Raw genomic sequence first — 12,851 nt, 5'->3', positions numbered from 1 at the left:
GTCTGTGAAGTATCAGCTCTGTATGTAAGAGGGATTTTTTTAACAAAATAATCTCGTGGGTTACCACTATAATTATTATTATTATTATTATTATTATTATTATATACCCTAACCCTATATACAGTTGAGGGAGGTGGAAACCACCGATTGTGCATATTATAATGAACAGGATGCTGGTTTGACAAGCGACGACCTGTAAAACCCCTGGAACCAGCAGCAACAGCAGCAGCACCAGCAGCGTGTACCGCCACCGTGTCGTGTGGAAATGCCACCCCGAGCTCCGGGTCTCCGGAGCGGCACGGACCGCGGACCGCGTCACGGTCCGCCCGGTGCGACGCGGTACCGCGGAGCGCGGACACACGGGAAGACGCGCAGCGGACGGAGTTGCTGCACCGCACACGGGTGTTTTATTGAGGGAGATTTAATAATAATTTAAAAAAAAAAAGATACTGCAGGTTGGAAATTGAAGCACATAACATACAACAGGGGGCACACACACAGACCCTCTATACACAGTCGCGTGTACGGGCGTCCAACAGGGGGATCATATAGACCTCCTGTTGCACGCCCTACCCACTGATAGCACAGTTAAAATAATAATAATAACAATAACAACAATAATAATAATAATAACAATAACAATAATAATAATAATAATAATAATAATAATAAATTAATAGAACAATGGACAGGGCAGAACATTATTTTGGGGGGAGTTTAATGAAAGTTGCTGATCTCAAAACCGAACCCTCACCTTTGTACGGCAGCGAGTTGCCGGTTCGAATCCTCACCGTCCCGCTGATGGCCTCTCCGGGGCTGTAAACCACCTTGTTGTTGCTGAAAGTCACGTCAAACTCCTGCAGTTTGCTGTGTGTGTGTGTGTGTGTGTGTGTGTGTGTGTGTGTGTGTGAGTGTGTGAGTGTATGGGTGTGTTGTGTGTGTGTGTGCGTGAGTGTGTGCGTGTGTTTGATATACGGCAGGTGAGCGCGCCGGCGCGCGCCACGCTCCGCCCCGCCCCGCGCGCCGGCGCGCTCACCTGCCGTAAACTCCGCTCAACGCCGCCTGGGAATTGTGACGTCATCAAGGCGTATCATCGCTCCAAAATATTGGAGAAGTGGGAGACGGACTGCAGAGAGTGGCCATTTAGACATGCATCCATTGATTTTCATTATCGATGATACGGTGTCGTTAGAACTGGAATGTCGCAGACATCTCGTGGTTCAAGTTTCATCCAAATCGATCCACACGGAGCAGAAAACAGTGGAAAATAGACAAAATTTGACCCAAAGTGCAAACTTTGGTGCATCACCGACACTTAATGATATGAACCTTTGGTTTTATTTGAGCTTCATAACAGTACATTGTTCAGCAGTTGTTGACTCATTAGTTTGTAATTTCACACGCAGTAAAATTCACAAGAATACAGGAAATTAAGTCTTTGGAACTCAAATGGGAAAATTGGGAAACTGTAATGCCTACCACACACGACTTAATGAACCCTATGCAGCTATATTTATTGTATTGACCCTGTATATTTATTATTATTATTATTATTATTATTATTATTATTATTATTATTATTATTATTATTCATTAACAACACCCTAATTCAATCTTACATGAATAACAATAGGAATAAGAATAAAGTAAAGAAAAAAGCAACCAAGAAAAAACACATTTTATAAAAATTTATAAAATATTATAATATGCTATATTATATAATATATTATCTAATATTTCAGTTTTGGTCATCAATTTAGACTGAGACACTGAAGGATCACGGATCATTCCTCAGCGGATGATTTTTCAATCCTCATTTCTCCTGAATTATTGATCCAAGTATCGGTCCCGAACTCCTCCGACAAATTCTCCACCGGCCGTCAAATGGTCGTGAGGAAGGCTTTCGCTCGTGAGTCTGTTTCCTAAATCTGCATCTCCTCACCCTACCCCCGGCTGGACCAAGTATTCCAACCTGTGTCCTACATCCTAGGAATATTTTTTGTGTTATCTGTGCAATTCCTGGTCTGCACTCCATCCCCGCACGTGGGAGCGAGAAGGCAAAGTGTGTTTCTCAGCTCGTCAGCGCACGACCTTTGCCCCCGTCTCGTCAGAGGCGCTTGACGTGTGCGGCTTCGCTTCCCCTCTCGAAGTGCTCGGGATCCTAAAATTGGGCTTTCCTATCGCGCACGCTTTACTTGTCTCTTGAGCGTGTTCCCCGAAATCTGTACCTGCATGTTTCACCTCCACCCGCGTCCTGCATGGGTCCTTGTCGTGCCTCGGGTCATAGTACATTGGGTCGGAAAAAAAAAGCCAGACCAAGGGCAGACGGAATAAATGATCTTTTGTCTGTCGTCGACGGGGCGCCCTTTCGCTTCCCGCGCTCCGCGTCTCGACGGCTCCAGGTGATGTGTGATTCGTCGTTTTAAATTCTAACGATGGATCTCAGCGCACATCCTCTCATTCATTCTTAATCAATTCTTAATTGGAATGCGTCGTCTCTTCGTGTCATGAGCACGGAACCCGCTCGCGTCACTCAGTTGGTAGACGAATAGAAACACTCTCCACGTTATGATCTTATGACCTGTGACCCCTTGCAACGTGGAAATAGCTGTAACCAAGCGTGTCAGTGCAGGATTGTGGAGGGATGTGAAAACAATGATTGTGGCTCCATCTGGTGGACACCTTTGAAAAATTACAAGCACGACCACACACACACACGGATTCAAGGATTCAAGGATAATAGAATAGAACAGAATGAATATTTTTTTCCCATAAATAGTGTCACAGTTTAGTCTCACACTTACCCTAATCTTGGTTTGAATAATCTGATTTCCAGAAGGAAGATAAATGGCTAATCTAGATCAAAGTGAAGGTCTAAACATTTTTTTTTCGGATAAATTGGTGAAGCCTCCAGATCGACCTTGAAAATAGAGGAAATGGATGATCTTGACCAAGACCAGCATTAAGACCAGACAGAAGGAGCCGACTAGTGCTTCATCACCTCAGTCTTGGACCTCCTAGTCTAGAACTTATTCGTCTTGGATAAAGCAACGTCTCAGAAATGTTTTATTATTATTTTTTTTTTAATTCAGCACTTGTTTAAATAGGATTCGTGTAGTCCTCATTTCCATAATCACAAAAGAGGCCTATTCAATTTTTATCACGGACAACATCAAGTTTAATTGACAGGTCTCCACCTTGCTACTTACACTTATAGCTCCTGTAAACATCTCTCTTCCTCCACCTGCCGCAACGTGGACAACTCTCCACCTCTCCTTCCTCCTCAATGACTGATGATCACTACTCCTCTTCTCCCTCAGCCTCGAGGAGGCAGGTGTAGGCTATGGCCTCCGTCACCGAGTACGGGTCGCAGTTGGCCGAGGGACGGCGGTCCTCAAAGTATCCCCGCTTGTCCTGGCTGACCTGTCGTGGGATGCGGATGCTCACCTCTCGGCTGGCCACGCCCGCCGAGAAGTGGTTGATGCTGGCGGTCTCGTGGAAGCCCGTGAGGCGGCGCTTGTTGTCCTCCCCTCCGCGGGGGTCGTACACGCGGATATGCCTGGTGTGCCTCCTGCCCAGCTTTTCAATGGCCCGTTCAATGTGCCTGTCATCAGAGAAGGGGAAGAAGAAGAACAGAAGAAGAAGAAGAACAATCTTTAATCGTCACACAGCACACCACACTACAACACATGCAGGCACACACACACACGCTTTGGATGGTGGCCGGTGAAATGAGGCCTCTGCGTTTAACCCATCCTGGCTTGTCCTTCCTCTGGGGGCACAGCCAGGAGCAGTGGGCAGCATACGTGGACGTGCCCGGGGACTTGGTGACGAGCGTCCATCACTGGTCAGACGATGATGTGTGCATGTTTTTGGAGAGGGTCCTTACTGACGTAAAGTGGAGGAAACCCCATGTGAGCACGGGAAGAACATGCAAACTCCACACAGAAAGGCTCCTATTTGGGAGATAACCCGCCGGAAAGGGAGAGGGCCCAGCATTACGGGAGAGCGGTGCTGTGAGAAGACCTAGTTATACCATATCCTATCGTATAATGTCATATCATATCATATCATGTTGTATCCTACATGTCATATCATGTTGTATCCTACAAGTCCTATCATGTTGTATCCTACAAGTCAAATCATGTTGTATCCTACAAGTCATATCATATCATATCATGTTGTATCCTACATGTCAAATCATATCATATTGTATCCTACATGTCAAATCATATCATGTTGTATCCTACATGTCAAATCATATCATGTTGTATCCTACATGTCATATCATATCGTATCATGCCATGTCATCCATATTGTATCATGTCATATACCATCATACATATATTGTATAACACACATGATATCATGTCATATCATACCATACACATGATATAATGGCATATATTATACATGATATCATAACATATGTCATGTCATGCGTATTGTGTCATATATAATATGATTTAGATCTTACGCCACCCGCTTCTCCTAATCTATAACAACAGGGAGACAAAAGTTTTCACTGACAAGTGAAACCGGATCCTCGTCTTGTTTATGGAAGTGACATCAGAGACGTCAGCAATTCTTACTCGATGGTGCACATTGGTACACACCCCCTCCACAATGATGTCTCAGTGTGTGTGGAAAAGTAGTACGATTTAAAGGTTGAACTCTATCAAAAGGGTTTCACATTGTGACTTCACATCACATGGAAACTGGATGAATGATCTTCACCTGGACGCTCGCTTTAAAGGAAACGATCGATCGGTGTTGTTCAGCGCTATTCAGCGTCTCGGTAAGCGAACTGTGTTTCCCCATGTAATCGAACGGGAAAATTGAACTCCATGGTTTAACATTTTTATATTGTTTATAAATCAAACCAGGGTTTGAAAATACGTTGAGAGATAAAAAAAAAAAAAAAAACACAAAGCAACACAAATCTGGAAAAATCAAATTTTCCTTCAAGAAAGGTTTTTTCAACTTATTTGGCTGCTCCTGGCCATTTTAGAATTGCACAAGATAGTGGGTTTTGCTGCAGTGGGTCACATATTTGAGACCTGTGGGAAACACTGCCATGTCATCATATCTGCGGAAGTCAGATCCACCCCCTAGTGGCCATCGGGTGAACTGCGTCTGCATCCCAAAACATTTCAGGAAAAAATGTGAGAACTCTTTATTTTGATCAGTACAATGGTGAGCAGGCTGCTCAGCTGAACCTTTACCATGTTCCATGAATGAGCGAGTTCAAAGAGTTGAGACTAAAATGTCCTACTCACTCCAGACCGCCCTCCTCCCTCATTTCCTTGGTACTGACGTTGGTGTGGCACCCGGCGCCGTTCCAGTCGCCCTGCAGCGGTTTGGGATCCATGGAGGCGATCACTCCGAAGTCCTCGCACACGCGGTGCAGGATGAAGCGCGCCACCCACAGATGGTCGCCCATCTCGATGCCCTCACACGTCCCCACCTGGAACTCCCACTGATGGATGGATGGACCGACAGACATAGCGGTTGAGTGTTACAGAAGTATACAGCATTACATAAAAAAAGAATAGACTATGATAATAAAGAAATAGAATAATAATATAAAAATTGGGAAATATTCAATAAACCTAAAAATTAACAATAAACAATATAAAATTAAAAAACAATTAACAATAAATAATAATCATCAAAATAAAAATGAAAAAGAAAAATATAGCAATATAAATCTCTTGACAAAGAATAAATTGAAACAAAAAAAAACAAGAAAAAATGACCGAAAAGAGAATTTAAAAAATGAACAAGAAACATTGTCAAAGCACATAACCCAAAACACTGAACTAGAAGATGGATAAATGTTCTATTTACAATAAACCTAGGAGTTAACAATAACATAACCAAGCAATAAACAGTAAACCGGAAAAAATGAATAGCGAACTTCCTGCCAAACAAAATTCTGCCAAGATGTCCGGAGGGAAACTTGCCTGGGACGGCATAACCTCGGCGTTGGTGCCGACGATTTTTATCCCAGCATAGAGACAGGCTTTGTAGTGGCACTCCACGATGTCCCTGCCGTAGGCCCTGTCCGCCCCCACGCCACAGGAGTAAGGGCCTGGAAGGGGGAGGGGAGGGAAAATGTAATATATTTAAAAACCAATCACATACATTGCGTGGGAGTTTTTGTCCACTGGTAGGGGTTCAGGGAGGGAGACGGAGTCTTTCTGGTTCGCTGACCAAAAGGATAAATAATAATCAATAATGCTGAGATTGGACGCAGGAGGAATGGCGTCCGATCTGGCTACTGGTCTGCTGATGAGCCTGTGTGTCGATCCCCCTCTGCAAGAGAGACAAACATTAAGAAAGCTCCATGCCCTGGATTGGACCAATCAGCGCCGCGCGGGCGCTGATTCGGCTGACTCTGGGCAGCTGGGCGGCAAAAAGGAAGCCATGATGCTGTCTGCAGCTGCGGCTTAACCACGCCCTTTGGTCCGCCATTCATTATGTCAGTGCATTGTTTGTGCAATGCGCTGACATAATGAATCAACGGGAACATAATCACCTGGTGGGAGAGTAATGTAGATTTGGGGTGTGATCAGCATAATTATGGTCGATTATTTTGTTATTTCACAACATTTGGCCTCATGGGAGCATGTAGAGATTGAACAAAAGTGGGTCCAGTATTGACCCTTGCGGAACTCCACAGGGCATGTTTCATCGCAAAAAATGTAATATTTGCACCAATCCTCATCATGACAAATTCCTTGTGAATCTTGTATTAATGTATCAATGTATTTAGAGGAATAAAGATTTTGACATTGAGAGAAATTTGGGTGACCAACCTTGGGGTTGTGGGAATCCATTGGCCGGCCAGCCGTAGGGCCGTCTGTCCATACCAAGCAGAGTGTACTCCTGCTCCATGCCGAACCATAGACGGTGCTCCAACACCTGCTCCATCACTTTGCTGCAGCTCAGCCGACGGTTAAATTCTGCACAGTTGGGGGGGGGGGGGGGGGGGTTGAGCTGCGGAGTGTGTTTTGTGTAGTTTTTGTTGCTGCAGTTGTATGATCAGAAAAAAAATAATATGTGTCTCCTCCTGGGAAGCACCTACCAGCAGGGAGGCGGTCGTACGTGAACACCTGGCAGAGGACCAGCTTGTTGGGGTCCAGCATGAAGGGGTCCCGGAACATCCTGACAGGGATCAGGTACATGTCGCTGTTGGAGCCTGTCGCCTGGTACGTGCTGGGGCCGTGGAAGTTCCACTCAGGAATGTCTGATGGAGATTCACGAAGAATTACGAGGTGTCAGAACTACTCTTCAGTCAATCAATCGATAGATAGATAGATAGATAGATAGATAGATAGATAGATAGATAGATCTAAAAATTTCCCCAAAAAGTGCCTTGTTAAAGGAAAAGTCTGGTATTTTCTTTACTTCCGTGCAGTGATCTGCATCAGCATCTTTTAAATTGATCCAGGCATAAATCTTTAACGTGGATGTCACTGCCCCAATTTCTCAGCATCAGCTTTAGCAATTCATTCTTAACTTCTTATCTTATCATCCAAAAGAAAGGTTTAGGGTTAAAATAGTCCAAAACTATTTCAATTTGCACAACAAAATAAAAGTAATAACCCATAGTGGATTTTGGGGGTTTTATGGGTTTTATTCTGAAACGTCGGAAACAGGGTGAAGGGAAAGGAGTGACAACAAAGCAAAAGGGAGTAGGCAGATCTGAAATACCATGGAGGTTAGTGACATGGCATGAGGAAATGACCAGATGAAAATAAAAGACGAAAGCAAATGTAAGCACTGGGGGATCAGGGAGGATTTAAGACATACTGAATATTTCAATCAACCCAAAAAGAAGAAAGTGCCTCGCCAAGTATTTGCCCACACTATCAAACCTGTTGGATCAAGCTGCAGCAATTTACCGTCTATTGTCTGGGGCTCTTTCTCCAAGGTGCGCGTCTTGTTGCGCAGGCCCTCCCCGGTGCCATCGATCCACAGGTAGGTGACCTGACACAGCGATCCCTGTGGCAGGCTCAGGTAGTGTGGACGCAGGCCCTTGTTCAGACGGGAGCTGGCGGCCACCGACTCCATGTTTCCCTATAGAGGGATCAGATCAGATCAGATCAGATCAGATCAGATCAGTGGCCATCATTGGCCATTAGGACCATGTGAGTGTGTGCATTTTTATTTTTTTACTGTACTCAAGTACATTTTTTAAGAAAGTATATTCCGTTTTGGTGACGTTTGACTTTTCCTCCACTAAACTTTGTTGGAAATATTTTTATTTTTTTCCTATGCAACATTTTTTTTTTTTTTTTTCAAGAATCAGGATTTATATTTATATTTATTTCGAAATTACTATGACTCCACTTATATTATTTTGTATTGAAAATTTTAATCAGGATCTGCATGAGCATCATCCGCAGAAGAAAAGCTTCAGTAGCATTTTATGAAGTACTACAAGCTCTGTTATATCAGGGCGCTGGATATAAAAAGCATAGACAAAGTAAAGATATACTTCGACCCTCAGTACATTTAACAGTTAGTATTTAGTTACCTATACTATGTGGTACTTTAACTTTCTAGAGTTATTTTTATACTGTAGTCCTAAATCACAGTGTCAACAGATAACTGCTCCAACAAAAGAAAGTGAATCATCATTAAATTGGAGACAGGCGACATTTCTCCATCACAAAAATCATAGACAACACATGAATATGAAATACTTACTATAAATGTTCTTCCAAGTGCTACAGTACCAGGAGATGAAGACTCGTTACTGCTCAGACGCTCCGGCGGCTTGAAAAAGATGTTCCACTCTGCTAAAACCTGTGGTATTTGAACTTCATAAAAAAAAACAGTGATGTCACAGCGTGACGTGGAGTAATAATAAGTAATACCTGGTGCAGTTAAAGTGTAAGTAAACTAAGTGTGCACTCGTGTGCACACCCACCTCTTTTCTGAGTTAGTGTATGTTCTATAATTGTATTGTACTCTATATACAGCATAATACCATTGGCTGACTTTCACCTGTGTCATTTAAGATAAGATAACATCACATGAGATAACATAGGATAGGATAAGATAAGATACGATTAGATATGGTAAGAGAACAACACAACACAACACCAGACAACACAACACAACACAACACAACCCAACACAATATAACATAACATAGGCTAGGAGAATATATGGTAAGATAACAACAAAACACAACACAACACAACACAATATAACATAACATAGCATAACACAGGATTGGATATGATTACATTAACATGACATGACATGACATGACATGACAAACCATGTCAGGTATTTGTACACTGAAATGTTTTACCGACAGTGATGCCAATTCTGCCTAAGGTATGGCAGGTACAATTATTTTAACCCACTGATGTCAAAACCAAGTGACCTGGGGGCCAACAGCCAGGTTGTCTTCTTCTAGGAGGGTTGCGTTGAAAACCTGTTTTGTTTGTTTTTTGTTTGCATTGTCTTTTGTTTGCTTTGTTGTGAGGTGTCTGGAAGGTTTGAGGTGATGGTAGCTCAGGAGGTAGAGCTGGTCATCTAGTGATCTAAAGGTTGCTGGTTGGATCCCAGGCTCCTCCTGCTAACATGCTGTAGTGTCCTTGAGCAAGACACTTAACCCCTATTCCTCCTGATGGCTGCGTCCATCGGTGTTTGAACAATTGTAAGTCGCTTTGGATAAAAGCGTCTGCTAAATGAAATGTAATTTAATGAATAGGTCACTGAGCTCCCAAAGCTGAGATATAGTGCGGTAATAATATTAACGTATGTTACTGTAGATTTGTTGCTTCTATGTCATACGGAGAACGAAAATAACAACGGGTCAATTCAGAGGCCCTATGGGAGAGGAATTTTGTTGATTCTTCCATCTTGGCCAGAGGAGGAAATGTTTAGATTTATGGCAAGACGGAGGAGGGTACCTATGGGTTGTAACCAGATATGGTATGTTATCTCTTTACAGCTTTAAAAGCGAGTGCCGTGCGCCGCTTGGGAGAGAATATATCCGGCTCCTGTTCTCTCCCAGACCATCCATGGCAAGCCTGGGAGAGTCAGCGGGCACTCCTTCTTCATCAACACATCACATTCATCAAGAAACTACAAAGTGGCGTCACGAATCAAGATCTGTTGGGCCTCATCTGCCGATGCTGCCTGCTCCAGCGAACTGCCGCTCTCAGGGTGAGTGACCTCTCACAAAATTGAGCTGTTATGTGGTCTGGAGCGGTTGTGTTTTTGGCAAAGAGACTGCACTGACAAGAGCAGATTATGCAGAGATGGAGATGATGTGTTGATATGAGAAGTGAGTTTCCGGCTTAATTGGGGTTAATTAAGATGTAAAAGACGTAAATAAGGGGAATAAGAGAATAATAAATGAAGAAAAAGAGAATTAAGTTGAAATAGGGAATAGAGACGAGAGAAATAAAAGATGAAGTTAAAAATAAAAGTTAAAGGCTCAAAAGATGTGGAGAAAGTGGAAGTAAAAAGTAATTGTAGAATGGCAGAACTAGTAGCCAAAAGTTATTTAAATAACCATGCAAGATTAATGGAGACAGGGCCCGTATCTCCTTAAAAAGGAAGACGTGTACATTAAATGTCGTGTGAAAGTTGGCCGAATGAAAATATAATACAGTCAAATCTAGGTAGGAAAAACAAAGAGGATATAACCCTGGCCAGGGGAATTGACGCAATATAAAATTATATGAATAAAGATGAAAAAGATGAAAGTAAAGTGAAAAAGAGATAAAAGTTAAAAGTCTAAAGTAAGAGGAAAAAGATAAAAAGTGAAAATGAGATAAAGTTAAAATCCTAACCTGTTACCTGTTACCTATCCACTCTGTGCCTTGTGGAACATAAGGCCTTCACAGAGCTCTTCCACCTCTCACGATCGGCTGCTGCAGTCCTCGCCTCCGCCCATTATCTCCATCCTCCTTCCCCTCTCTCCTTCTCAACAGTTCGCCTCCAGGTGGTCATTGGTCTTCCTTTTCTTCTTTTCCCTTCTGGTGCCCAGGTCATTGCTATGTTGCAGTCGTTGTTGTGGTCCTGCCGTTGTATGTGTCCAATCATCTTCCATCTTCCCAGCTGCCCTTCGTCACTGAGTGGCTTCATTTCAGCTCTTTCTAGCAATTTTTCAGTACTGATGTGATCCTGCCAATGTATTCGGAGTATTCTTTGTAGGCATCTATTATGGAATACATCAACAGCATTGTTATCTTCTTTGTTCATTTTCCAAGTTTCACATCCGTATAGAAATACTGGTACTACTACTGTCTTGTACAGTTTTAGCTTTGTTATTCTTGTGATGCTGTTGGAGCTCCAGGTTTTCCTAAGTCTGATGAATGCACCTCTCGCTTTTGACAGTCTATTCTTCAGGTCCTTCATACCGCCTCCTTCTTAACAAACTGTGGCTCCCAAGTAGGTGAACTGGTCTACCTCTTCGATATCTTGTCCATTTATTTGGAGTTTTTCCTGGTTTCTTGCGTTAATCCTCATTGTTTTTGTTCTTTGTGTATTGATCCTGAGTCCTACTCGCCTGGCTTCTTCGTCCATTCGTGTTGTTATACTCTGTATATGCGGTTTTGTGGAGGAGAGTAATGCTGCATCATCTGCAAAGTCCAGGTCATCGAGTTTTGATGTTAGCTTCCAGCGAATTCCATTCTCTCCCTATTTAACTGTTCTTCGCATTATCTAATCCATTACAATCAAGAACAAGAATACGGACATGTTGGATCCTTGTTTGACGCCGGATTTTATGTCGAACCACTCGCATATTTCTCCTTGGTCTTCTACTCTACACTGGAAGTCTTCATAAAACGTTTGAACCATTCTAACAATGTTTTCTGGGATTCCGTATTTCTTCATTATCATCCACAGGCTTTCGTGATTCACAGAGTCAAAAGCCCTTTCAAAGTCTACAAAGTTCAAGAATAGTGTTGCTTGCCACTCATCAACCTGTTCAATGACGTTTCGCAGTATGAAGACTTGCTCTGTTGTTCCCCTACCTGTCCTGTAACCTGCTTGCTCCTTTCTCAGCCTGCAGTCGATTCCCTTTCTTATGCGATCCACAATGATCCTTCCAAGTACCTTTCCCACTGCGGACAGCAGGGTTATGCCTTTCGTGTTCTTGCATTCTTTAAGATTTCCTTTCTTTGCTAGTTTGATGAAAAGCCCTTTCTTCCAGTTTGTTGCGATCTTCTCATGTTTCCATATTTTTCCCAACAGTTGATGTACTTTCTTTGCTGAGAACTCTATATCCACTTTTAATAATTCCACTGTGATGTTGTCGATTCCTGGTGCTTTTCCATTCTGAAGCCTTTTTATTGCTTCTTTGACCTCACCTAGTGTTGGTTCGGTTGTTATGTTTTCTTCAATTCTGTCGTTGAATTCACATTCGCCCTCTTGGGTTATTGGGTTTGCTTGTTCTGCTCTATTCAAGACTAGCCTGAAGTGTTCTGTCCATCTCGACTTTATTGCATCTCTTCCGCTGATGAGGTTGCCATCTTTGTCCAGTACTGCTGTGCCCTGTCTGGGTCTTTCGTTGCACAGTATCTTTGTGAGTCCGTATAGTGTCTTCATATGTTGTTTTCTTGCAGCACTTTCGGCTTCACTTGCGATGTTCTCCATCCATTTCCTTTTGTCTGCTTTTATACTTCTCTTCACCTCTTTGTTCTTATCCGCGTACTTCTCTTTTAGCTGTTTTTTGATTCTTTCAGAACGTGTGCCCGGGATCTTCTTGTTTATGCCATCTCTTTGTGCTACGAGGCTCCACGATTCTTCACTAATCCATGGCTTCCTCCTTTTCCGTGGTCTGCCCAAGACTGCCTCAGCCACTACCGTGT

At 43.0% G+C, this 12,851-nt stretch overlaps 1 protein-coding gene across 1 annotated transcript; it reads right to left on the bottom strand.

Moving 5' to 3' along the window:
* Nucleotides 1-3,196: 3,196 nt before the first annotated feature.
* LOC307243619 (glutamine synthetase-like) lies at nt 3,197-8,079 on the bottom strand (the record flags this gene model as incomplete). The annotated part of the gene is made up of 6 exons (XM_080018483.1): nt 3,197-3,604; nt 5,280-5,479; nt 5,967-6,094; nt 6,822-6,968; nt 7,091-7,252; nt 7,911-8,079. The coding sequence occupies 6 exons, from the start codon at nt 8,077-8,079 to the stop codon at nt 3,301-3,303; spliced, it is 1,110 nt and encodes a 369-aa protein (XP_079874609.1). The 3' UTR covers nt 3,197-3,300.
* Nucleotides 8,080-12,851: the final 4,772 nt, after the last annotated feature.

The sequence above is a fragment of the Zeus faber genome (genome assembly GCF_960531495.2).
Source record: "Zeus faber genome assembly, chromosome: 17".
In the NCBI taxonomy this organism is placed as follows: domain Eukaryota; kingdom Metazoa; phylum Chordata; class Actinopteri; order Zeiformes; family Zeidae; genus Zeus; species Zeus faber.
The sequence above is the reverse complement of the archived record's forward strand: the minus strand, read 5'-3'. Positions and strand labels throughout refer to the sequence as shown.